The 26,045-nt window shown below is 40.8% G+C and overlaps 1 protein-coding gene across 6 annotated transcripts in view; it reads left to right on the top strand.

Moving 5' to 3' along the window:
• myt1la (myelin transcription factor 1-like, a) overlaps positions 1 to 26,045 on the top strand; it is a 72,877-nt gene that overhangs the window by 22,161 nt on the left and 24,671 nt on the right. For 5 of the 6 annotated variants that reach the window (XM_088089421.1, XM_088089424.1, XM_088089423.1 and 2 more), the window contains exons 5-10: positions 1,771 to 1,833; positions 12,778 to 13,313; positions 15,582 to 16,215; positions 18,379 to 18,794; positions 21,702 to 21,836; positions 24,827 to 24,917. In XM_088089421.1, coding sequence (XP_087945547.1) covers positions 1,771 to 1,833; positions 12,778 to 13,313; positions 15,582 to 16,215; positions 18,379 to 18,794; positions 21,702 to 21,836; positions 24,827 to 24,917 — 1,875 coding nt within the window. The remainder of the gene's footprint in view (positions 1 to 1,770; positions 1,834 to 12,777; positions 13,314 to 15,581; positions 16,216 to 18,378; positions 18,795 to 21,701; positions 21,837 to 24,826; positions 24,918 to 26,045) is intronic. The other variant, XM_088089422.1, reaches the window with a different exon arrangement.

The raw sequence follows: 26,045 nt of genomic DNA, 5'->3' as shown, positions 1-26,045 counted from the left end.
GCGGTGTTATTATACACAACCATTCGGCCAGACGGCACCTTCTGCAGAGGGCTGATACGCAGACAGGTGGTGTCAACTGTGAGCACAGCTGGACATATCTGTGGCATCCACATGATCACCAGGTTGAATTACAGTTTTGTTATCCTTGAACATATAAAGCAGACGCAGAAAGATACCTACAGTGTAGTATGTGGATCCAAAAGTCGCAAAGCGGCTATGTTAGGATTTAGAATGAAAAGGGGCAACACGAGGGTCCATGCTGGTGATGGAGTTGATTTAGGTACCAGTGAGAAAATGACACATAATCAAATAAGACTGATTCGAGCTACAGATCCATGAATTTTAAGGCTTATCCAGCTGCACAGTGGTTTTTACAACTACGAGCCAGGTTGTTACACCTCTTGAAAGTTATCGGGGCTGCAAACTTTTGTTGTTGGAGATCATAAGGGAAAATCAGGAAAGTATGGTAAAGAAAATAAGTTTCCCTTTTAAAAGTACAAGGGAAAGTAGAAATGCAGCGTTCATGTTACAAAGTAATCTACCAGGAATGTACACTTGCATGTATTTGACTGGCCAACATTGTGCGTTGGCGGATGAGGTCGTATTGAGATGCGAAAAAAGTTATGCCAGGTTAAACTTTTTTAACGGACCTCTTTTTGCCAAAACTCTCTGTGTTGCAGTGGCCTCATTGAAATGAATGAGGGGGCTGAGTTCTTTCATGCAGTGCTGTTGTCTGTCTGAACACAGCCTGTAGGAATAATCCACCAAAAATCTAGGAAGCAGGTTTGTGTCTTGCTTATTTCCGGAGGACTGTAGCAGAAGTTAGCTTGGACTCATACTTAAGCAGTTATAACAGAGATCTTGAGTCATGGTGGAGGAATATTGTCAGAAAATTCAGTAATTTCTCAGAGGACTACTGCAATAGACTCCACATCTCCATCGTCTGTAAAGAAAGAAACCACTTGTCGTGCTACTTTTTGCAGAGCTTAAGAACTAGCAAGTGCAAAACAAAGCACTGTTTGTATGTGTACCTATGGAAAGTAATGCACCGGAATTTTTATATAACACAAGATATCATGAGCCAGTAATTCATATATAACCCATGTAATCACGAGGGCTGCAATCATGTGATGGATGTGCTGATAGAGGTAAAGAAGGATGTAGTATAAGCCCACGTAAGGAGGCAGGATGGGGTGTCAGATGGGTCAAACACAGAACTTTCCCTAAGGAGGCCTGTGTTTGTGTCCCATGTCATCTTATTTTAAGGTACATTTCACATTATGTTAAGTACTTAGCTTTACATTAAGTACATAACGTCATGACGCACTGCCACCCGAACCTACCTGACTTAACTCTCCTGAATCTAACCTATGCAACTTTACAATAAGTACATAACTTTGGGCTAAATATGTGACTTTACGTTATGTAATTAAAGTGATGACACCCAATCATCATTCTATTCCCAAACCAAACCTAAGTAAACGTAACGTGAAATCGATCATGATTTTATTTGTTCGAAGTTTCCGTTAAACATGTAACTTTACTGTATGTACATAACCTGATGACTCCCAAATGTGATTCTCTTCTTTAACCTAACCTAACTGGTAGGGGCGCTACTTTTTTAGATATCATATGAACTGCTGTCTGAGGACATGTTGGATCCAGACATAAGCGTCGGGTCAGATGGATGCACATCCTCATGTTGCATCAGCACTACAGTTTGCGTGCTGCTGTGTGTGTCCTGACCACATGTGTGTGTTTCATCCTCAGCTGTCCCACTCCAGGCTGTGATGGCAGCGGTCACGTCAGCGGAAAGTACGCCAGACACCGCAGGTAGGAATTGCTTGACATATTTTTTAAATTTTATAATAAAATTATCATTTAGGTAGTTCGTATACAGTTCTTATACAGTGATTCTTATGTGTCAAAGGCAACTCTGGATGTAATGGGAGACATATAGCAGTAGTGTCACCTGATATTGAGGACATGGGCTCTAAAGCTGTTTAGTCAATTTTCCTCCACACTGCATGTCTGGTTATTGCTGCTGCTTTATAGTAATTTTCTTCCTTCCCCTTTAAGAAATCTACTTTTGTATGAAGTCTGAGAAGCTCTGCTGAGCTCTGAGGATGCCTCACACTTTACATGTTCAATGAGATCTGATATTTTGTGTACAGAACATCAGATTTTGAGATCTCTGGATTCAGTCATTCAGGGTTTGCCATTTCTCTGCACCTTTTATTCTGAAAAACTCAAGGAATAACAGTCTGTAGCAGGGTGCTCAGGAATATTTTTTGTTTTTGTTTTTTGTTACCCGTTTCATTTTCCTGCAACTTGTTATGTTTCCCAATAAAAAAAATTACAGTGACCTGTGATCCCCCCAAAGCCTGGATTTCATCCTACAAGTCAGGAGTTTGATGCTGACCCTGTATGACCACTGTAGCTGAGGACACTGATTTCTGTCTTGGCTGTTTTCTCTGGGATTTTAAGAGTTTTAATAACCTGACAAGGATAACGGATGCCACAATAGCACACAAATTATTTGGCTGATTGTGATAAATTTGAATATATTTGGGCACAATAATAAAGTTGGAATGAATTAATTTTTTTTTCCAAAATAAAATTTACAGAAAATAAAAGTCAACATTGACATGAATAAAATGAAAACAAGATGTAGAAAAACAAAAACAAACAAACAAAAAAAAATAAAAATACAGACTTTTCTTGGTGGATTGTGAAAAAAAAAACAGGGTGGGGCTGGCTGTGGCCTGGCCTGCAGGCTTCAAACGTCTCACTCAGCATCTCAGAAAACCGAATCGTACCAACTATAAATGAACTCACGTCACGGCTTAAACCTCCTGGATTTGCAACAGGCCACAGCCTCCAGCTCAGTAAATCTGCCGCTCTGTCACAGGGCCGCACATAGAAAACCAATCAGGCAGAGTCTGGAGCTGTGACAGCCTCAGGTCACCTCGGCCGATGGTTGTCCGTCCTACAGCCTGAAGGGGTGGGACTGCTTGATGGTTTCTGCCTCAGATCTCCGTTGCCTTTGGAAATGGTGAATTGCTAACAAACGCAGGGGTGCTGCTTCAAGAAGTGATGCTTGCTTCAAGTCATTTCAGCTTGTGTCCTGTGCTGAAATCTGCAGGCAGAGTGAGATTCTTATACTTAAGTCCCACTATTATCTTATTTTTCTTACAATAAGTAAAAAGGTCCAAATAGGATGTGATGATTTCAGTTTTTTTCAGTTTCTCCCAATGCATATATTCCATTTTTTGTTGAAGCTACAAAAACTTTCTTCGGTACAAATCTGCATCTAAACATCATGCATTTTATAAAACAGGTGAAATATACATCAAAGCAGGTGTGCTGTGGCTGCCTTGAAGTGGAGGGGGTTGTCACTCAAAGAAAATATTTGAAGGCTTTAAACGAAGCTGCAGAAAAGGGAAATTGCACTATTTTTTCTTTTAGGCATGGGCATATTTTAGGTTAAACAATCAGATTTAAACATCCATTATGAAATCAAAGCACTCGTTGAGATGTTTTGAGGTTATTTTGGAATATCTCCATGGTATTGTTTTTTCAGTGTAGAGGCTTGTGTGTGTGTGTGTGTGTGTGGGAGGCTGGCATATAGAGAGGTTGCACGGCTCAGGACAGCGGTGGTTTGACGCCCGAGGTAACAGAGAGATAATGAGAAGGGCAGGATGGCGAATCGCTGGCAGAGCAGACTGATGGTGCTGCAAAGGGCACAGAGACTCTCAGGAAAATTCAGCACCAGGCGTGCGGAGAATCAAACTCTAAAATAAGAGCTCTGATATTCACATATGATGTCCTATAAATACTTTTATGTAAGTTTTTAAAAGGATAATGTTTATGTAAACATTAATAAACAGAGTTATGTTCTTTTTGATCATGACATGATTTTCATCAGCAGATTGTCATAGAATTGTAAATTTCCACATTTTCCGAACATTTAAAGGACTTCTTGTTCATGTTGGCTTAAAAGCTAAGGCTCAGAGTTCTTTCTTGACAGTGGAAACAAGCGGTAACAATCTCGCCGCAGGACTGTTTTTCCTTTTATTGTCTCTCAGAAAGTCGTGCCGACAAATTACTGAAGTGACGGAGAAGGGAAGACAGAGGTAGAGACACGTAGAGCCAGACAGACTAAGAAAGGGAGAGAGAGAGAGAGAGAGAAGTAGGTCGTCTGATGTCTCCCTCTCTGGGGAAACGACGGCTGAATCATTTAATCAGTTAATCATCAGCTGATCACAGGAGTGTACAGTACACAAACGTCTGATTTTACAAAGAGGCACAGCGGAGAGGGAGAACACAGCATCTGCACAATCATCCATTTCCTTGTTTTCTTAGTATTTATTTCTATACAGGTTGGGAAGTTTCCTCTAACTCTACCAAACATTGATCAGCCATATCTGACTTGTTTTAATTGACGGAAGTGTCTTCCCCAGAGTCTGGATGTAGATGCGTGCAGAAGGTGTTAAGTCCAGCTTAGAACAAAGAGTGGCAGTAGCTTTTCTCAAGTATTAAGACATATTAAGTAACAGTAACCACCTATGTCAAATGGAGTGAACTGCATATTATTCTTTCAACTTTATTGTATCCAAATGAAAATTATGTACAGTAAAGACTACTCTGAGTCCTTAATGTGAAAGTTTTCTAGCTGATTCTCTAATTGTAGCACTTCAGATGAGGACCTTTACTGTGAAACAAGCAACTCATGGTATTCAATCTTATATATTCAACTCAACAAAATTTCAAAACATGCTGTCAAATTTCTTTTTACGAATGTTTATCTTTCCATACATCTGTGGCATTTTTTTTCAAACATTTGTTTTCTCATCAAGTATTACTTCACAAAAAAGTGACAGAATATTTTTTTCCCCCACAGAACAAGGTTGATGTTTTTCAGCTCTTGCACCACAGATAAAGGCATCAGCCTTTCACATTGTGCACATACTCTGAGGATAGCAAGGGACAGCAGCACAGAAGCTCAGTACTCTGGACCTTAATGGAAAACTTAATTACTCCTTCCATCTTGACAAAGGCAGTGCATACCAGATCGACTGAGTATGGTAACGGTAGTGAGGGAGAACAGATCAGACGTTTTGCTAAAAGCAAACTCAATGAAGTAGTTTACAGTGGCTTAAGCTGTGCAACAACTTAAGTCAGACTGCCAGACGCTGCTCTGGGTCTATAAGATCACAATAGCCTAGTTGTTGCAAATTTGCATAAAACCTTATACTGAACAAGTGTTGCAAGTGTCGCAAACTTGCATCACTGCCAGTTTGAATAGTTGTGGTGTGAAATATTCACAGGCGAGTATTCTGCATTTTAGTGTTCTTTATTCATCACATATCCAGCGTGTAAAGACCTTTATGCAAAAATAATCTAAATTCTATTTGATGTATACTGTAAGTATGTAATATAGACCCAGAACACATCATGTGAATCCCTTGTGCACAGGCATGCCGTCTGAATCCCATGCAGGAAATTTGGACTGCCAGACCTTTAATGGAATTTTTCATAATAAGAAAATGACAGAATATAGGTGCCTATTTTCCTTTAACCCTAAACTCACTCCTAATGCCCAACCTTGTGGTTTGAGAGCCAGTCACAACATTACTCTACATCATCCTGCTGAGATCTATAACTTCTTAAAGCAGAGACACAGTTAGCACTGCGCATGATACTGAATGAGTTGGAGGTGGTGAAGGGGGGGTTCAAAGTCATTGTCTCTCCCCTCTCTGTTTCTTTCCTCCTCCCTTACCTTTCTTTGTCTCTCTCTTTCACTTTACCTCTCTCTCTCTCTCTCTCTCTCTCTCTCTGGAGGATGTCACCATGGCGACAGCACCGTGCGGATGCTGCAGTATGAGGACCAGGAGGGATGCAGCCTGTCTCCCATGGCAACCGCTAGTATAGGATGTGAACATTGTGTCGCCCACATTACCCCTCCCCCCCTGCCCCCCTATTCGTCTCACTGCCACCACCCAATCTCTTATATACCCCCCACCCCCCACCTCCACCCTCTGTTGGTGCCAAAGCGTTGCCACGGCAATGAGTGTTGGCACTTGGCGTTGCCGGGGGCAATGATTCCACCTAACATACCTAGATGTAATTATCACACTGCAGCTGATATTTCTGTCACCTGAATCAGTCTCTACATTGACACTTGTTTTTTTTAAAACCGTGATAATATTAAAATAACAATCATCAGCCAAGAAAATGATTTGATGAATTAAACAGTGATTCAGTCTATTTTCACAAAAGAAGTATTTCACTGCTTTTAATAAAACTATGCTGCCTAAGAAGAAGGATGATGCAAACACTTTTGAAACTGGTGCTACACGACAAGAAAAAAACTGAGGAAAAGTACCTTTTGCTCAAAAGGTAGAAAACCTACCCACTACCAGAATGCACTGTGCTGCACCAGACCAAACCGCCCCTCCCCGCTGATGGGTGACATAACTCAAACTTGCTTGTGTGATACAATGGCAGCTGACCAGCAAGAGACAGTCTTATATGGCAGGTAACTGAGAGCTAAAACATGTTTCTGACTACATTTTTGGGCCTCTGTTTTGATGATACTCGAAACAGTATGGCACCCACTTCCTGTTCACAAACTCTTGATATTACAGCTAAACACAGCACTAAAATGTGTTTATAAGAACATATTAGTAGAGAAGTAGGCAGTACATGACAGTATCTTTATTTATCTTCGATCAGCACTGAATTTGATCCAAGTTTGAGAGAGAGAGAGAAATAGAGAGGCAGGTCTGTGTCTTGATGCATTTCTATGCTCTTTGTGTCTGCGGTGGCAAGATGGGTGATTAATATGAAAGTGCAAAAGTACAGCCTGAGTAGTTTGAACAAAAGCCCAGGAGAGCCCACGAAACTCCACCAGATGATGTGTTTTGCACGTCATTCAGTGGGGGGTGTCTAGGCACTGGTTAGATAAAGGGAATCTACCACACTTCATCTACACATACTACCCACATTGTTTTGATACAAAGCTGGTTGATAATTGACAAAATATCCCTTTAAAATAACATTCTTGAGTAAAAACTGACAAATTAAATGGTTATTCAGAATATTTTAATTACTGTATAATTTATTGTAAACTGACTGTGACTAGCTATAACCAACACTTAAAAACATAATTGTGGATTTAAACATAACATCTGTTTGTTGCTTTTGTAAGTTGACAATGGTATAGGAGACAATAATAGACTCCCAGGTGTCCTTATGGACTCCAGGTATCCCTACAGAGACAATAATGGACCTCAGGTGTCTACATAGAGACAAAAATTAACTCCAGGTGTCTTCACAGAGACAATAACGGACTCTCTGTTGGACTCCAGGTGTCCAACAGAGACAATAATGGACTTCAGATGTCTACGTAGAGACATAAATAGACTTCAGGTGTCCATGTAGAGACAATAATAGACTCCAGGCGTCCCTGTATGGACAATAATGGACTGCAGGTATTCTTTTAGAGACAAAACTGGACTCTAGACATTCATGTGGAGACAATAATTGACTGCAGGTGTCTGCATATATAGACAAAAATAACCTAAAGTGACCTTGTATTGGACTTCAGGTGTCCACATAGAGATAATAATGGACTCCAGGTGTCCATGTAGAGATTATAATAGACTTCAGGTGTCTACATAGAGATGAAAATGAACTCTGGGTGTCCTCATAGGAACAATAATGGACCCCATGTATCCCTGTAGGGACAATTGTGCACTGCAGATTTCCTGATAGGACAATAATGGACTCCAGGTATCCCTTTAAGGACAATAATGGACTGCAGGCATCTACATAAAGACAACTTTCCTCATAGTGACAAACATGGACCTCGTGTGTCCACATTTGGACAATAATGGACCCTAGGTATCCTTTTAGAGACAATAATAAAGTCAAGGTGTCCTTATAGAGAAAATTATAGGTGTCCAGGTGTTTATGTAGAGACAATGGACTCCAGGTGTCAGACCCAGAGATAAGTGTCCACATAAAGATGATGGTACATTGCCAGAATGTACACATAGACATTAATGGACTTCCAGGTATTCAAATGGATACCATTAACAATTTAGAGATAATAAGGGTTTCCAGGTGTCCTCATAGAGACAGAAATGACCTATAGATGTCCTCATTGAGACAATATTGGAGCTCCAGGTGTTCTGGGTTAAGAGAGGCTAACTAAGCATTTTTAAAGCTAACCCATGATGCAACACTCTCTGCAGAAGCTGTCTATGGCACTCTCGTCATTCAGAAAGAATCTGATGTTGGTAATGCACAAATGTGTCGTCCAAAAATATAACAGTTTCTAAAAACGTCATTTCCAGACAAATATTTATGTTTGGGCCTCATTGGCATCAGCCAAGGTCTTCTACAGACAAACAATAAGTTATTGATCGATTGAAGACACAGTATGTAATCCATCACACTGCATCATATCAGACTGCAGCAGATCAGATTAGTGTGAGGAGAAAATGTGATGTGTGAAGCCCCCCTCCCCCCCTCTCTCTCCCTCCACATAATTACCATGCGTAGTCTCTCGCCCTTGTCTGCAGCATTCCCTCGTTTCTGATCTGCTTTAATTACCACCAGAATTTTAATTGGCGGGAGACAGGAAGGTGGCTAAGGTCACACACACACACACACACACACACACACACACACACGAAAGCAGACAGCCTATAAGGTAAAAGATGGAGGGATCATTTGAGGAGAAGTGTGTGTGTGTTATCTGGTAGTAGGAATATATGCTGCAGTGTTATAAGGTGAATGAAACTGATGTAGCCACTGTTTATTTCTCTGTCTTTCTTTCTCTCTTTCTTCTTAATTAAAATTAATTTGGCATTTTTCATGAAGAAACACCTAAATACAGATCATAGCTGGAAGACGGTGAGAAAATAAGATGACAAATGATAATGGATAAAGGCCTCCTCTGAGGCAAAAGTGTTCTTCTATACATTTTCTTTCTAATATGATAACAGCATAAATACATTTAGTATGGATTATATGGCATATTAAATATTGGGTTTTACAGTGATTTAGATTTATTGGAATTTCTGTAAAACATTGCTAAAGCTGGATGACCTTGTTTGTCTTGCTTATGCTAAATCCAGATTTATGATTATAAAAATCAGAAGAGTGACACAAAATATAATCTGTTCTTTGGAGTTCCACAAAGGTCATCTGTGTCTACATCATCGTAACATCTGTCAACTATATATTGCAAGACAGTTTTAAATGACAAGATAAACATTATAAATGGGTCCTTTTGTATTACTTTTTTGAATGTAGCTGACAGGAAGTAAACAGGGACAGACACTGTTGCCCTAGCAGCAGAATAGCAATTAAAAGGGTCTATTGCTGCGTTCTTATAGGGTCTTGTTTACTGACTTCATGAGAAGAGTTCATATGACGCCCCAACTTTCACAGCTTCACAACTCTCCATGTCACAAACAAGATACAGTTATGGAAATTGGTATTTAGACTGTTTATTAGGTGTATCAAATTGGAAGTATATGAGATTTCAAAACGTATTTTTTTATCTGGCTCTCAAAATCAGGACAATCACCAAAAACCAGGTCTCTTTTTCAATTATCAAGCGTACCACTCATAAACTTGCCATGACATTTGAGTCTTTTACTGTTAGTAATTTTTTTTGCATAAATAGTTACGTCACAGATAAATTAATGAAAATTTCTGTATCCAGGTTCCTATGTTCCCCATCTCAAAAGCCTTTTATGATGACACATTAGGGAGACCTGTCAAAGGTTTCATGTTCTCCGCAATGTTTTTCCAAGGCTCCACCCTCTTTTTACCAAATTTGGACTTTCTGGCTCCAGTAAACATGAAAATATAAAATAGCTAGCGACGCTTCACTGCCTTCCGTGTAGTTTAGTTTCTCTCTGACATTTTCAAGAAATAACCGACTGACACTTGAGTAGCAGGATAACATTGATTGAAACACTGACACTTCATGAGGAAAGAGGAAAAAAATTGTTGTAAAATGGTTAAAATGTTGAATGTTTTGCAGGTTTGTCAGATGAACACACAGCGGTTTCAGTCAGAAAAGCAGCGTAACCTCCTCCAACCCGCCCTCCAAACACAAAATAAGCTCTTTCATATGGAAATGGACTAATTGATTTCCTAAAATCCACATTAAAGCCGTGTATAATTGTGCTTGCTGTTTTGGAGCAATTAAAGCAGAATTTTCCCAACAGTTAATGACTATTATGGGATTTGCGTAATTGAGGCCCTGGTTGAATAAGCTTTGGGGTTTTTTTTAGAAGCTGATTCTCCTCCTCAGCGAAAGCGAGTGGAAACCCACTGCAGTGTTTCAACACATTAGGCCCAGCAGAGGGAGTCCCAGCACTTTGACCTTTGACCTTAAGACAAAGCCCTCTGATGACCCTCCTGAGTATAGCAATTTATTATGACATCTGACATTTTTGGAGAATTTATCTGCAGAAAGGGATTTTTCTTTGAGCTAGAAAACAGCTCTCAACACTATATGATGGCATTTCATGTATTTATTTTTGTGACAACTTCCATATGTAGCAAATCACAAGTACAAGAGCCATGTATATCCAAGGCCTCCATGTGGGTATGTCAATGCTGATATTTGCTGTTTGAAAGCTATTATAAATATCAAAGTCAAGGGAAATCTGTGTCATAGGTTTTTTTGTTTTTGTTTTTCTCAATCTTGACAGCAGTTAGCTTTGTTTTCAACTAGGAACAACTTTGGTGTCACCTCAACAGAACAAGCCTCATGTTTTCATGAAAGAAGAATTTAGTGGTCACAAAATAATTTTTCAAACGGTTATGTAGATTAAAACAAACAAACTGTTGTTATTTAAAAAAAAAAAAAATACTCCTTTAGTGTCATGGCAAATAAAAAGAAAGGGTCCAAAAGTGTAGTTTAAAGAACTGAATTATTTAATTATTTGCAAAAAAAAATCCCCAAAATTAAATAAACAGAACGCAACAGACATGAAATGCAGATGGCAGCAAGTACAGCAGTGTGGTGTGCAGGTGACCCAAACAAAGAGCAAGGAGAGTGTCTCAGAGGAGGCAGCTTATGTAGTGACTGGGAGCACTGGGACCAGGTGCTTCCAATCAGCTCAAGTGGACGACCCTGCCTACCTGTTACATGTACCTGCAAGAGGAAAGCACACAAGGCACAGCCGAAAAGGGCCATTTCAACGGAGCAAAATTATAATTACAATCCATTTTGCGTAGCTCTTTTATTTTATTATCTCATAGGTCATTCACAGATGAAAACAATAAAACATTTTTCAAAACATGCAAAAATTATTAACTTGTAAAGCTTATTATTATTAAATAGCCTAAACTTTTCAAAATGGATCTGAATGGGTCAATCCCCTTCTCACTGGCAAAAGGAATGGCTGTAAACAGAGAGGCATTTTTTATCTAATATCTGAGACATATTCAAAGTGTGCCACCATCACATGATCAAAAATAAAATAAAATAAAATTGTACTAAATTGAAGTTGTTAAATAGCTGTGGTCCAGGACCCCTAGGGGATCCTCAGATTATAGATTACATTTCAAATATAGATCAAATTTTAAATTGAGGTTTATATTTATTTGTTTATTTTTTCAGAAATTATAATATGTATAAAAATACACAGTAAAATTAATCAGCAGGATAAAGACGCTTTTTTAATTTTAAAAAAATCACAATAGTCTACTAATGAAAAGCTAGCTGTTACCTGTAAATCTTTGTGCAGTCATTTTAGCAAGCTAATGCTGAATTACTGTGCAGCACTCATCCATAAAGTCAACTAGTTAGCTAACAGCACCAGTGAAACATATTGGTCAGTTTGCTGAATTATTATTCCAAGTTTATGGACATTATTTTGAGCCACAGTGGATTGTTTTGCAATTTTTTGAGCCATGAAACCACCATGACTCATATTCATAATACAACCGCTGCCACTGCAGCCACAGGCAAGCACAAATATATTCCCAAATATTTCCAGATAATTAGCTTAAGCACAGTTAAGTTTTATACAGTATATGTAGTAGGGGTTCCTGCTCTGTCTGTCCTTCAGGTAAGGGGTCTCAAAAATGTTGAAGACCCCTGCTCTAAGGTTCTTCTCTGCCAGAGACTGGCCGCAGCTAACATTTGGTTAAGTTAAATTATTACATTATTACACTTCCTTTAGCTGCAACTGAACACAATGTCCATGTTATATTGTTATTGAGACTCATATTTTCTGAGGTTTTCAAATGTTAGCACAAAACAGTAACAGTAGTTTACTTCATATGAGCTGCCAAAAGAGTGCACTGTCACCATTGGCAAAATCTGTGTAGCATATAGTGTATATAGCAGGATATGATGGTCACAAGAAGACAACTGAAATTATATATGAAATGTTTTGACCTCTACACGCTCATCTACAGCTGTGTTTTTTTTCTCGATCAACCCCTAAGTAGTTCTGAAGGGCCAAATATAACATGACCAAGTTAGCCATCCAAGTTGTCCTGTGTACAGCTGAGTGTCGGCACATTCGGCTTTGTTCTGGCTCTGTGGGATCCAGTGTGAGCCAGGTCTGGCCCATATGTGTCTGCCAGATTTCGCTGGTTGTTCAGGCTTATTTGACCCGAGAATCGGCTCCAGTTAGCGGCAGGAGGGAAAGCTTTGGGGCAGGGAAGATCAAATAGTAAATAAGAGAACAAAGATGGCTACTGATCATGTATGTGCCCTCTGTTTCGCTTCAGTGTCTACGGCTGCCCGCTGGCCAAGAAGAGGAAGGCTCTGGAAAAACAACCACTGGAGCCAGCTGCCAAGAGGAGGCCCTTCCTCACCTCCTGCACAGGGGAGGAAGAGGAGGAGGAGGAGGAGGACCCCAGCGCCTACACCAACTATGAGAATGAAGCCATGGAGATGGGGGAGGAAGGAAAGGAGCAGGGAGAGATAGTAGAGGAGGACGAGGAGGAAGAGGAGGGGGAGAGAGAAGGAGATGAAGATGGCGATGTGGAGGACGAGTTCTCGGAGGATAATGAGGAGCAGGGAGAGGAAGAGGAGGAAGAGGAGGAGGAGGAGGAAGAAGAAGAGGAGGAGGTGGAGGTGGAGAGAGCGGATACAACCATTGGGGGAGAGCGGGCGGAGGAGGAGGAGGACGAGGAGGAGGAGGGGATGTATGAGGAGGAGGAAGAAGTGGAGGATGGTGATGATGAGGACGAGCAGGAGGATGAGGGAGAGGATGAAGAGCAAGAGGAGGAGGAGGAAGAGGAGGGGCAGAATCGTCAACATGGTGAGTTTCTCTATTTGGCTATTTCCTGCTGATTTCCTTGATTTTCATTGTGTTTTTATCTGGCTGTTTTTCAGGTGCCATCATATGGGTTTAAAAAGTCTTTTGAACCATGCCACCCTGTCGTAGAATCTTTTTTTCACGGTGTCCATAAATATGGAAAATTGACTGTTCTGTCATCTCACTCTTGATAAGCAATCACAGTCAGCGTTAACCTACATTAATGGCATTTCCTGTGACTACTTCACATTAAAAGCCATCCCGTATTTCACCAGCTAAATGCTGGAATACATAAATGCCTCTTTTTTTGTGAACCCCTTGTGCATGCATAGTCTATTAATATTAAGAATTGGAATGGTGGAGTAGTGGATAGGATCCAACAAACCCCGGACTTTCACCAAGGAGCCTGCTTGTTCGTCTTCCATACGAGTGTTGAGCCAAACCATAAAGTTTTTTTTTTTTAAAAAAAAAAACCTAACCATGTGCTTTTGTTGCACAAGGAAATAAACATAAATATGAGGTGTTTTACTAATGTTGTTAAGTTTAATTTGGAAAGAATGTATGCATCTAACGAGCAGAAACTGTACATTTCCCGTGAAAACTATTTTGAGAAGACACATGCATTTATCAGGCATTACTTGACACGCTGTTGCAGAGCATCAACACCAGAGGCAGGAGTACACCTACCGTGTCATATTAAGATGTGACTGACAATGATAAAGCAACAATATTTGACAAGTTGGGATGAGAATGTCTTGCAATGAGGACAGAAAACATCTAAAGATTGAAAAAAGGAAATTCATGTATTGATAAATATTGTTAATGTCTCTTTATTAACTGGCCATTGGCCTCTGTTCATTTTGCAAAAGTGGCCTCTGGGCACAGGAAGTTAAGTATCCCTGCTCTGGAATTATTGTATTTCAAAGCAAACAGTCGTAAAATGAGATCCAGACTGTAATGCACCAACTTTGATTGTAAAGAATGAATGGATTTGTGCCAAATATCTGCCAGTCCAGGAGTTAGGGTTAGGGTTGTATGGTCTTGCTGTGTCTGCGTGGGTTTTGTCCAAGGTGCTCCAGTTTCCTTCCCGGGCCCAAATACGTTCTGATTAGGTTAAAAGGCATATATAAATTTCCGATAACAATCCGATAAAAATCCCAGCTGGTCTTTGTCTAGTTTATGATACATCCATAGCATCGCAGTCATTTTTCGCAGTCACACAAGGTCATTTTTCAAGAAAACATCGTCATACATCAAGTTTTTGTGGAAAGTCTGATTATGCTTTTTTGAGAGCACAGTCTCAAGAAGTTTGCATATTAAACGCTAAAATCTTGGGACAACTGCAGCTCAATCTGCAAGAGTCCCATCACTTTTGAACATAGTCATCATGGAACTTTTCCAAAAGATGGAAATATATGAAAGTCAAAAAGCTACAACTGTAAGAGATAGATGAACACAGCAACGTGCTCATATTCAGGTCCTGTTCTGGGTCAAACTGGTGTCCAATCTTGGTTTGCATTGTGTTTTGGATCTGCAGTGTGAGAGGAGAAAGTGATGAGAGCAGAATGTGTGGTAGACCAGATGCTCTGCGCTCTCCCTCCCGCCACGTTTCCCTCGATTCCCCCCAACACCCCCCGTGTCCTCAATCGCTTCTGACAGCGCTTCACGAATAATCGGGAGAGGAGCTCTGCTGAGTTATTAACTCCCACCCTCCCCTCCCGTCCCCGTTCGCCTCCTCGTCTCAGCGGACGTGTCACATGCGCTCTGCCTCGGCTTCTCCTCCTGAGAATATTTATGGCTCCCGAATCGGAGCACCTAACACGCCTCCCTTTTCAATTTCTCTGCTCTCATTCGCTGTCTCTGTCCCCAAAATCAACAGCGAGGCTTAGCAGGGAGAGCGGTGCTGCTCTGCACAGCTCTGCACAGCTCTGGGTTGTATGTTTTTTGTGAGTAAACAGTGGATCATAATTGGGAGGGATGCAGCTAATGTATTCAGGAATATATGAGAAGGAACTGGGTTCATCAGCACTGCTGAGTTTATTAGAGGCTGTGAAAGCTTCATTTCCTTTTCATCTGCAGGATTTTTATTCTAAAAATGAACAGATAGTTATATTATCTACAAAATGAATCAATTTTCTCTTTTATTTTTGACCAATTATGTTGTTTAGAGTGCAAAATACTGAGCGAAACTATGCTGATAACTGGCTTTAATTCAAGATGGGTATTTTCAGATGTGAAACCTGAGAGGTTTGTTTTTTTCCCTCCTGACAGTAGAGAACCACTACAAACCCAGTGGACAATCAAAGCTCATTTCAATTCAGAAGGACGACAACAACAACAACAGCTGCACCATCAGCGCCGGAAACGGCACCGGAGAGGAGTACGAGAACTACGACGAGCTGGTTGCCAAGTCACTCCTCAACCTAGGAAAGATTGCAGAAGACGCTGCCTACCAGGCCATGACCGAGTCTGAGATGAACAGCAACTCTTCCAACAGTGCCGGGGAAGACGAAGATGACGAGGAGTATGATGGCAGCAATCATGGTGACCGGAAGGGTGAACTCAGCGTAGACCTGGACAGCGATGTAGTCAGGGAGACGGTAGATTCCCTGAAGCTCTTGGCGCAGGGACATGGCGCCATGCTGCCCGAGGACGGCTATCCAGAAGGCACCATGGTGGACGATGTCGGCCACGCTAACGGGCGAACCGGGTTGGGGATTAGAGGTCAGGCGGAGGAGAGCGAGGAGGAGGTGTGTCTCAGCAGTCTGGAGTGTCTGAGGAACCAATGCTTCGATCTGGCTCGGAAACTCAGCGAGACCCAGACATGCGATCGTCCCACCCACCATGCTCTCCATCACCAAGTCCAAGTCCCAACAGACCATCAGGGGGTGCATCACCTGAACAGGTGAGTCATCTCTAGTCTTTTGATCATGCTTCTGTTAATTCCACATATTCATATTTTCATCCCCCTTTGTGATAGTAAAGGTTCTGCAGGTAGATTCCAGCATTATTTTTTACTAATCACCCATATTAGCATACTTTCTGTTGACATTTCTAGTGTGACTCAATGGGCTGGCTTTGATGAGAGTTAAAGGGTGGGCGCAGGGGGAGAGACATGAGGCAATAGTCAGATGAAAGGGACAGGTGCATAACAGTCGTCTAAAAACAACAGGATGTTAGTTATTGTACGACCTGGACCCCTTTTCAACACTGTCAACAGCTGTGACACACAGCTCATAGAGGCAATTAAAATACTTAAAAACCATAAGAACCTGAAAAAAGGAAAGTGATGGCGGTTTTCTGTGGGCTGATGTGGAAGTTAGAGTTGGCCTTGTTCCCTCGACAAAATGCCATCTGGATTTTTATATCGGATTTTTGATTATTACAGAAAATACGCCCTGTGGGTTGCAAAGGTTTGATATTTTCATATTTAGCTCAGCAAGACGATCTTCATAAGTGAACACCACTTATATGATTTTTGAAGCATAAATGAACTCACCTGAAGGCTGTAAAACTGTGTTCGGCGCGATGACGTTCTGTAGCATCATTTAGCCAATTGTTGGAAACGAACCTTTTTCAAAGACAAATAACAGTTTCAAAATTCACAAGTGGGGTATTGACTGAAATGTTTTACATCGTAGAACAATATGTTAAAATCTTTTAAGCTTTTGTTAACCAAAGAACTTTTTTCAGGCATCTAACAAAAAAGCATTCAAAAACCCTTTGACGCTGACATGAGGGAATGCTAAAATGCTAACTCATTTCCAGGTTTTAGGATTCATTACTGGAGCACTCTGTAACTATGGAACACTCTTTTTTTAGGTTTTCTTCATTATAAGAGTAATCCAGTGATGGTTGTCTGGACATCCATGCATCCATTGCAAACAGGAACTGCTAATAGCTCATTCAGCATACTTTAAATAGCACCATCTTAGCAAAATGTAAACAGACATTGACAAATATGCCCCTGAAGTTGTAGCCCAGAGCTAACTCACTGGCTGCATGGTAATGCATTATAATTTGTTGTTTAAGTTATTTTGCCTCTGTACATGTACAGACATATATGTAACAAGGTCATATTTAGGATTTATAGAAGTATTTTATCCCCATAGTTATCAACAGGATATTTGTAAAATATCAAAGTGTTGATAGAAACTATAAAAGTAAAAATTCAGTTTTTATTTATTATTTTTGCTAGAAGGCCAGATCCGACCTACAGGTCAACCAGGTTTAAATGAACAAAAGAAAGTATGAGCTTTGTATATCAACAACTGGCAGTAATGTAAGACTACCCACAAAATGGTTGAAGTGTTGCATTCACAACAAAACTGAAACCAACTTCTATTGACTGGGTGGGACAGGATCTCCAAACAGTGTCTTGTTTCCTGGACAAATAATTATTTCAATCAGGAGAGACAGGTGAGTGAAGTAAAGGTAATTGTTTAGCATAGTCTAAAGACGTACAGATCAACAGATGATGATGTGATGATTAAGATTTTGCAGAAAGTCTTTGGTGCTTTGATTCTGCAGGGAGTTTTTGTTATTGAGCTTCCTCTGCCCTGAGCAGCGGCAAGCTAAATCCCCAATGGAGTCTAGACTCTTGTGGTGGTGGTGGCTGATGACTCTGAGACTGATGGCTGATGACGCTGATGAATCTGAGAGGACGAGGTGGTGATGGGGAGGCAGGGCAGGCATGACTGCAGCGTGACAGTGGTACAGACAGAAAGAGACCCAAATCTAAAGCGAGACACAGTAAGATGATTAGCTAAAAGACTAGGTGCGTTGCTGTCGTAGTGGTTAGCTGTGATCAGCTGACACAAGTGCTGATGTCACCACTGGCAGCCACATAAAACCACAGCAGTAAACTATAGGTGAGCACAGATGTGAAGAGTGAATGGTAGATTGTATGACAAATAAATTATGGATATAAGCATGCAGAAGTGTGATAGTCCTTATGACTGAACTGCCACCAGAACTTAATTTCTCCAGAATCCATTTGGGCCTTTTCTAACTTTTGAGATCAGTTATTTGTCACTCGTGGTCATTACTTGTCCTACTTGCCGCTCAGGTACGACACCTGCCAACAGAGTGAACAGGAAGAGCACAGGTCTCTGGAACGCAGCTACTCCGACATGGTGAATCTGATGAAGCTGGAGGAGCAGCTGAGCCCGGGTTCCAGAGGTTATCCAACCAGCTGCAGCCAGGAGGGCGACGAGGACACCACATCGGTGGCCTCTGACCGCTCGGACGAGACCTTCGACATGGCTAAGGGAAACCTGTCGCTGCTGGAGAAAGCCATCGCCTTGGAATCAGAGAGGGCGAAGGTCATGAGGGACCGTATGGCCTCAGAGCACTCGTTGCCCCGTCGGGATCACCATCATCATCGAGGTCATGGCGAGCATAGCTCGAGGCTGAGCTGCGCCGGCGAGGAGCGCAAGTCCAGGATGCACCACGACGGGTTGAAGAGGGCGTACTACCCTAAAGGTAGGCAGCGAAAACCCACACACTGACCCTCACTGTGGCATCATTGATCCGTTTTCAGCAGAGTTATAAGTCTATATGTTGATTCTTTATGTTTGTTCATTACTGTTGGAAAATGTTACATATTGGGTTGTAGACGTGTTGTGCTTTGTGTTCATGAGGAGTGTTATCTACATTGTTTGTTCATCCACGTGGTTCTACACTCTGATATTTCACATCTGCGAAAGAGAAAGTATTGTCTGGGAGGTTTTTTTCATGCCAGGACTATTTTTACCTCGACGGCTGGACTTCCAGAGGCAAATTTAGTTCAGTCAGTCAGTCAGTGTGGAGCTCAACAATATTAAACTGTTCACAGCACCTGAACAAAATCATTTCATAACTGTATTTAAAGAAACATGCTGCAGTAAAAGAATTAAGAAATAAGTAAGCTATAATACTACACACAGTAGAAGTCACACTGCAAGATGATAAAAATAAAAATACTGTTTGTTCCCCACAACAAATATTCTTAAAAGCTGTATCATAAACTTCTCTTCTCATCATGTTTCCTTTCCAAATTCTGCCAATTTCACATCACCTCTTTGCATCATATTTGACCTGCAACTGCTTTTACTCCAAAAATCTGACCCCAGGTCAGCAGGGAGGAAGTTTATCTTTTCTGCCTGACTTATTGTAATCCTCAACACTGCAGCAGCCAGAGGCTATCACTGCTGCAGCATGAAAAAAAACATAACTGTAACTTTAATGTCTGTCTTTTCCCCTCCTGATTTGAGCGTTTCTGTGCACACTGAATGAGTTTTCTGACCCCTGGGCTCTTGAAACCTGTTAAAATCCCATTGTGTTATTTCAGAAATGTTGTACATGGCCGCCGATGAGATAATGGGCGCTCTTTTTCAGCATTCAGGACCAACACAGTTTTTTTTTTTTTTTTTTTTTCCCGCAGATGCATGTTTTTCCTCTGACAGCAGCTTATGTTGTTAAAATAGGCCGGTGTGGGAACATCAGACGACCGGGTTGTCAGGCATGAGTAATGGCAATCTGCACGGCCCGTTAGGAGAGCAAATCCATCTGTGGGACGCTATCTGCGCCCTATTTCTCTAAATCCACTCAAATACAACCCCGCCGCCGCTGAGAGGGAGTCGGAGCTGTGCGGTTATCAGCCACACAGCAGACTCAGATTGGCTTCAGACTGCCTCATTAGCACACAGGATACCTTTGTTGACCCAAAGGAAGTTTTTATTAGTCCACAGGAGAGCCTCAAAATCAAGAATCTCACCAAGGACATGAGACTCGGGTCAATTCTAGCTGTCACTTTCTGGCCCTAAAACTGACCTGAGGTCTGTTAACTTGAGCTGATTTTCAGCCCAATTGCTTCAAATCTCACCCTTTAAACCAGGGGTGTCCAAATTTTTTTGAGTGGGGACCAGATTAGATCATGTGAAAACACCTGGGGGCCAGCTGCCTCTAGCATCAACTGAATTAGTACGATTTTTTTTGTTTTTACAAACAAGCGAGACAAACACAACTCTGTCATCTTTAAGTGAAAATTTATTCAACTTCTCACTGCTCCATAAAGTGTCAGTCTTCACTGTTGATGCCTCTTTACTGTGGACATTATCTTTTGATAAGGAAAACACATTAGTTCCTACCTGATGCAGGACTACAATCCCTATGATAAGTCCTGTCAATGAAAGGTGAAAGGAAAAAATTCACAGTGATCTTGCATAAATAGCCAATATTGTGTGGCAAGCCACATATAGTATATTTTGAAACACAAGCCGAGGGACGTTTCAAATCAATTCCGGAGCCACAATTGGTCCCCAGGCCGAACGTAGTCCATGTCTGCTTTAAATTATAGCCTGACATTTTGTTTTATTTTATTCTTTCAGCCTGATGTTGTGCTTATATCAGCTGTATTTCCTGCTGTGTAGTTCGTTTTTGATTTTCCAAAACCAATCAGTAGCTTTGGATGTTTTCCTTCCCAAAAGATAGTTTTCAGTTGTAATAATAGCTGTGTTGTAGTGACTGAAATGTGTCAATTTCAAGAAGTTATTTCAAGTATTAACAACTTGTTCATCTGTACCAATCTCATCATAGCATGTCGCCATTTTTTGGCGCAATTTTTCATGAATGTAGCAAGGTTGCTATGTGGGAAGATGAGGTACCCATTCCTAAGGGGAGACTGCCAGTGTTTCGATGGCCCAAAATATGAAAGCATTGTTATTCCAAAAAATGTCCCATTGGACCAAAAGCCAGTTTCTCCGACAGCCCATCATCCCCCAAACCAATGCCCATTGCTCCAAAGTCCCATTTCTCCAAAAATACACACTGCCTGCACTTAGTCAACCCAATTGCCAGAAAAACTTTCACATTGTACATTTCTTTAAAGCACAGATATGTTTCAATTGTGCATTATTTTGTTGCCAATCCATGGAAACTTTATTTCCATTAATGCTTTAAATGCGTGCTTAGGTTTTTGGAACAAAAACGTCTTGGTTTGGAAAAGATCAGCTTCAATGGTTCAAACGCCACTGGAAAATGCTGACAAGGGTCGGTAAAAACACCTGGTCAAATGCAGCAGGGAAAACTGTATACTTCTTGCACAGAGCCTGTATTTTCGAAGTCCAGTTGGACATTTTTCTTTAAAAATGAGACTTCTGCATTTTTGGCAGTCAACCTTGCACGGAATATCCTAATCCTTCATACAAAGTTTTGTCAAGAATTTCTCCAACTATCTGAAACAGCCATCAGTGGGTACAACATCAGACATATTTGACGAATCTGAGATGTGGCTGCCAATTCAAAGTATTTGCACCAGACTACTAGCCAAATCTGCCTTCCATCTATGGACCATAACTCGTTCGCATTGGTCCTTTGACTCAAATCTCCTCACCTCTCTGTCTCTTCCAGACTCTTCCAGGGGCGAGAAAAAAGAGAGCAAGTGTCCGACGCCGGGCTGTGATGGGACCGGTCATGTGACGGGTCTGTACCCGCACCACCGCAGCCTGTCTGGGTGTCCTCACAAAGACAGAGTCCCGCCTGAGAGTAGGTCCCACTGCCTGGATGTTAAATCGCATTGAAAACACACAGAGCTGTAAAACAACCCTCAAAATAAAAACAGTCTGACAAGTCATTTCAACCAGCTTATTACTTAAGGCGGGTGTTGTGGGTTGTGGTTTTAGATGTACAATCATTTCTAAGAGGTGGAACTGCTTTGGAGGAAGAAATCATGTCATTGTTTGAGTTAAACCTTAGCTAGGGGAGATTAAAATCCCCAAATTTTCTGTGCTGTAGATAACTGAAGTTGGCTAATACCAAAATGAAATAGCAAAGAAGAAACTCCAGCTTAATGGGTCTCACTGGGCCTAATGCTGCATTCACGTAAATTTGGCCATAATTACAAGAAGCAGAAATGCTGATTTGGGAAAATTTGTTCATTTCCTTCTTAGAATTCAAATTGGATTTTAATAGCTACGATATTTCAAGTTTACTGAAAAGTCAGCGGCAAATAACCCCACCATGCTGGCAGTTTCATAAAAATGAAATCCAATGTTAACTCTTATTCATTTGATTCAGCCACTAAAAGGTGCTTTACACAAATAAACAACTCTGCAAACGTAAACTTATTTTGGCTATTCATCTGGTCTGACTACAAGGCTAGCAGGAGAGGTTACTTCTTTATGTTTGAATAATACAAATATTACTCCTGCGGGTTCTTTCACCTGAGGTTTAACTCATGATGAATCAGATTATTTTTGCCTCAGAGAAATATTTGTAGATCTGAAACCATAATCTTTTATTTCACCTTGAATTAAATATCTCCTGACATTAATATCTGACACTATTAGAAGTAATTGTCAACAGGTAGACCACAGTGATAAATGTCTATAAAAAAAAGGAAATTCCTTTACACATCATGTTTTGGCTGAGAGACATTTGATCCACTTCATGATCCAAAACTAAAATACTTAAACTTAAGTACTTTTATTGGTCAAACCACTCTAAATCTCCTGATTTCAGAAAACTCTTAAAACTAAATTTCCATTGGACACGACTGAGAGAATTTCAACATGCAGATATTTTCACAATAAAAGAATTGACTCTAACTTCAAATGATTTGTCAGATGGATTGTGTCGCAGTGAAAGTTGGATGCTGTTGGGCATGTTAGCCATCCACCATCATGCATCCGTCCTGCATGACTTGACATTTGTGTTTTGTTGTGTTGGAAGTGTTTTACAGATATGCTGAGTCGGTAAAAAGTGGAGCTGAGGATGTGTTGCTCATTCATACATTAATACTTTGTTTTAAATCTGACTTTAATCAGAACATGCGACAAAGCAAATTCAGACTACTGGTGGTTTTAATTTTTTTGATCATTGGTGTTGAAGTGAAAATTTAGTTTTTCCTGAACAAAAACACTCTTAAAAGTTTGTTATCTTGTGATAATGTGGCACAATACTTTTTTTTAATTTTTTTTTTTTTTAGTTTTTTGCTTTAGCTTTTGTGTCCTCCTTTCCTTTCTTTTCTTCCTCCTCATCACACCTGCCTGATGTCTGGTGTTGGTATGTGTTGCTGATGTAACGTGAAAAGTGAACAATACGTTTAATTTACCTGCTGGCTGCAAAAAACTCACAAAGCAACCTGCATGAGAACACGTCCAAACATCCGAAGGTGCTTTCACACACACTAAACCCAAAGGTAATATGTGACATTAGGTTAGACAAAACCTGAGTCACCTAGGTGGTGCAATCTTTGTGTCACACCCGCAAAATGTGACAATATAAATGGAATACAAATTCAGACTACTACAAACAGCAGTTGTATTTTCTTTTTTGGTGTTTGCCTCTCAGCAGAGCAGCTACATTTGAGCAAAGACTGCATATACTGCATGTCTTATTACATAAAATAAAATGATAGCAGAACAGACATTGTACTTATTGCTGTGGTAATTTGACCAGTACAAATGCTAATGGCGATTTTTGTTGGTTGTTATGATGACAACACGTCAGTTGGGCCGTAAACTGTGTCGTCTTCACTAGTTTGAGAACTAAGCTTATTCTTACCCTTAGTTTCCTTGTTACAACTGCACACATCAATCCAAGTTTCTCTCTCTCACAAAACTAAGACTAACATTATCTTAATCACCTTATTAACTCTTTATAAAACATAGAAACTTGACAGAAACAAAAAAAAAAAACTCAACAAAAAGGTCTTAGTTAGTCTTGTTAGCCATCTAGTTAGTGAGTCCACTGTTCCAGCAATCACCAACTCTGGTTTGGTCAACATAAATCCTTAACTCACACAGTTAGTTGTGAAAACTATAGTGATCATTTTTCAACAAACATGCAATTAATGGCAACATAAAAGAGGAAAGAACACTGGCACGTATACCAATTTCACATCAGAAAGAAAGGGACAGACATTACATTTTGGTTGGGAAGAAAATCGTGATGACGACATTTATATACAACTAATTCATTTGGATGTACACAATACTAAGTTCTTATGATGCAAAATCACAAACACTTGTATTTTATCACCGCACTCATTGTTCCTTTACCATCTGCAGAGCCATCAACAGATTTTAACAGTGCATGACAAACTTTTGCTTCCAGTATGTTCTCGTCTCATGAAATTTCATGAAATGAGCACAGTGATCAAAATGCAAATGAGACTTGTGTTTCTCAGCAAGAAAGGATTACTCGCAGAAGACATGACTTGAAACACAGGGAGACATTTACCTTGAACTTAAATTGTTTTTACAACAAAACAGTTGTGCGTTTATGTTGTGCTATTGACACGTAATCCTTTCAAGCTGGAGTTTGTCACAACACTGAATCTTTGTTTGTAGCTCTCATGCTCATTTTCTGAAATGTTGTAGCCCGCTGTCGTGTCAGTCGTGCATCTGTAATCTATTGTGCCAGTTGTGCAGCTGTAATCTGTGCATGCCTAACCGTCGCAGCTGAACGCCCGGTAACTCTCCTGTCTGCTCCTAACCCTCACTGTCTTTCTCACCTTTTCCTTTCTGTCAAAGTCCTTGCCATGTATGAGAATGTTTTAAAGTGCCCCACTCCCGGCTGCTCTGGACGGGGTCATGTCAATAGCAACAGGAACTCGCATCGCAGGTGAGTGAGCGACCTTCAGCCGGGCCGCTAAAAGCTGAATAACGCCGCCGGCATGTCATTGTGGCAGATTTACAGTACAGATACTGTAAGTTTGTGCTGTTTGATAGAGATGAGGGTCATTCCAGTGCTGCCTGAAGTCATGTCTTCATAAGAAAAGTCAGTTATCTTTCAGGTCTCAGTGCTGACCGTTCAGTGACACAGTATGTTTTTTCTTTCAAAGCTGAGTGTTTTTATGGGCATGTGAGATTTGAGCATGGAGGCCAAAACATAGCATTGTCTAAGGTCGGATCTCAAAAGGATCAACACACAGGAAGTCTCTTATGATTGCTCGCTTTACGTACAACCATACATTTTGAAAACTTTGTTGGTTTTCGCAGGTCTTTGTCACAGTTTTTGTCCCATTAAAGCCGTTGAACAAAGAATTTCAGAGGTTTATCTCTACCCTGATACCAAAGATTTTTATTTTCTTTTGTAAAAAAATTATCTCTGTTTCTGCCGACTTCGTGCAGATATGCTGGATCATTCACAGGTTTGGATGAGTGTGGGAAAGGGGCTTAAATTTGAATGTTGCCATGTGTGAGCTGAAGGTGTGTCTGCGTCACATCAGCAGTTCAGCTGTTTAACAGGCAGAGCAGAGCATCACACACAGGCGGCAAAGACACACACACACACACACACATGCATTTCTTTGAATTATGTAAAGTGATTAGGATTCACACTCATTTTCTCACACATACGTGGAGCCTCAAATCACATACAAACTGTTTTATGCACACAAAGTCTTACTGGAACACATACTCGCACACGCACACACACAGACACTTACAAATTAGCTCACAGACAGCAGCACACGTGTGCTGGCAGACAGAGAAGCACACACACACACACACACACACGCGCGCGCTCAGACTTGGCTGCAGGGTGTGTTATGTAGCACAGCTCCGCTGGGAGAGGAAACAAAGCACGAGCTAGCTAGCTTAGCCACTGTTAGCTACCAGCTCACATAGCTTTCATGTCTGGCAGTCGCCATGGAAACGCCTTCATAGCAGCAGTAGCAGCAGTAGCAGCAGCCGCCGTGCTGATCTGTCACAAACTCTTCACACACTCCTATCATCCTGAAAATGTGTG

Source organism: Plectropomus leopardus, chromosome 16 (genome assembly GCF_026936395.1).
Source record: "Plectropomus leopardus strain MGB_pleo_1.0 chromosome 16, ASM2693639v1, whole genome shotgun sequence".
In the NCBI taxonomy this organism is placed as follows: domain Eukaryota; kingdom Metazoa; phylum Chordata; class Actinopteri; order Perciformes; family Serranidae; genus Plectropomus; species Plectropomus leopardus.
Note: the sequence above shows the minus strand (reverse complement) of the source record. Positions and strands in the feature narration are given on the sequence as shown.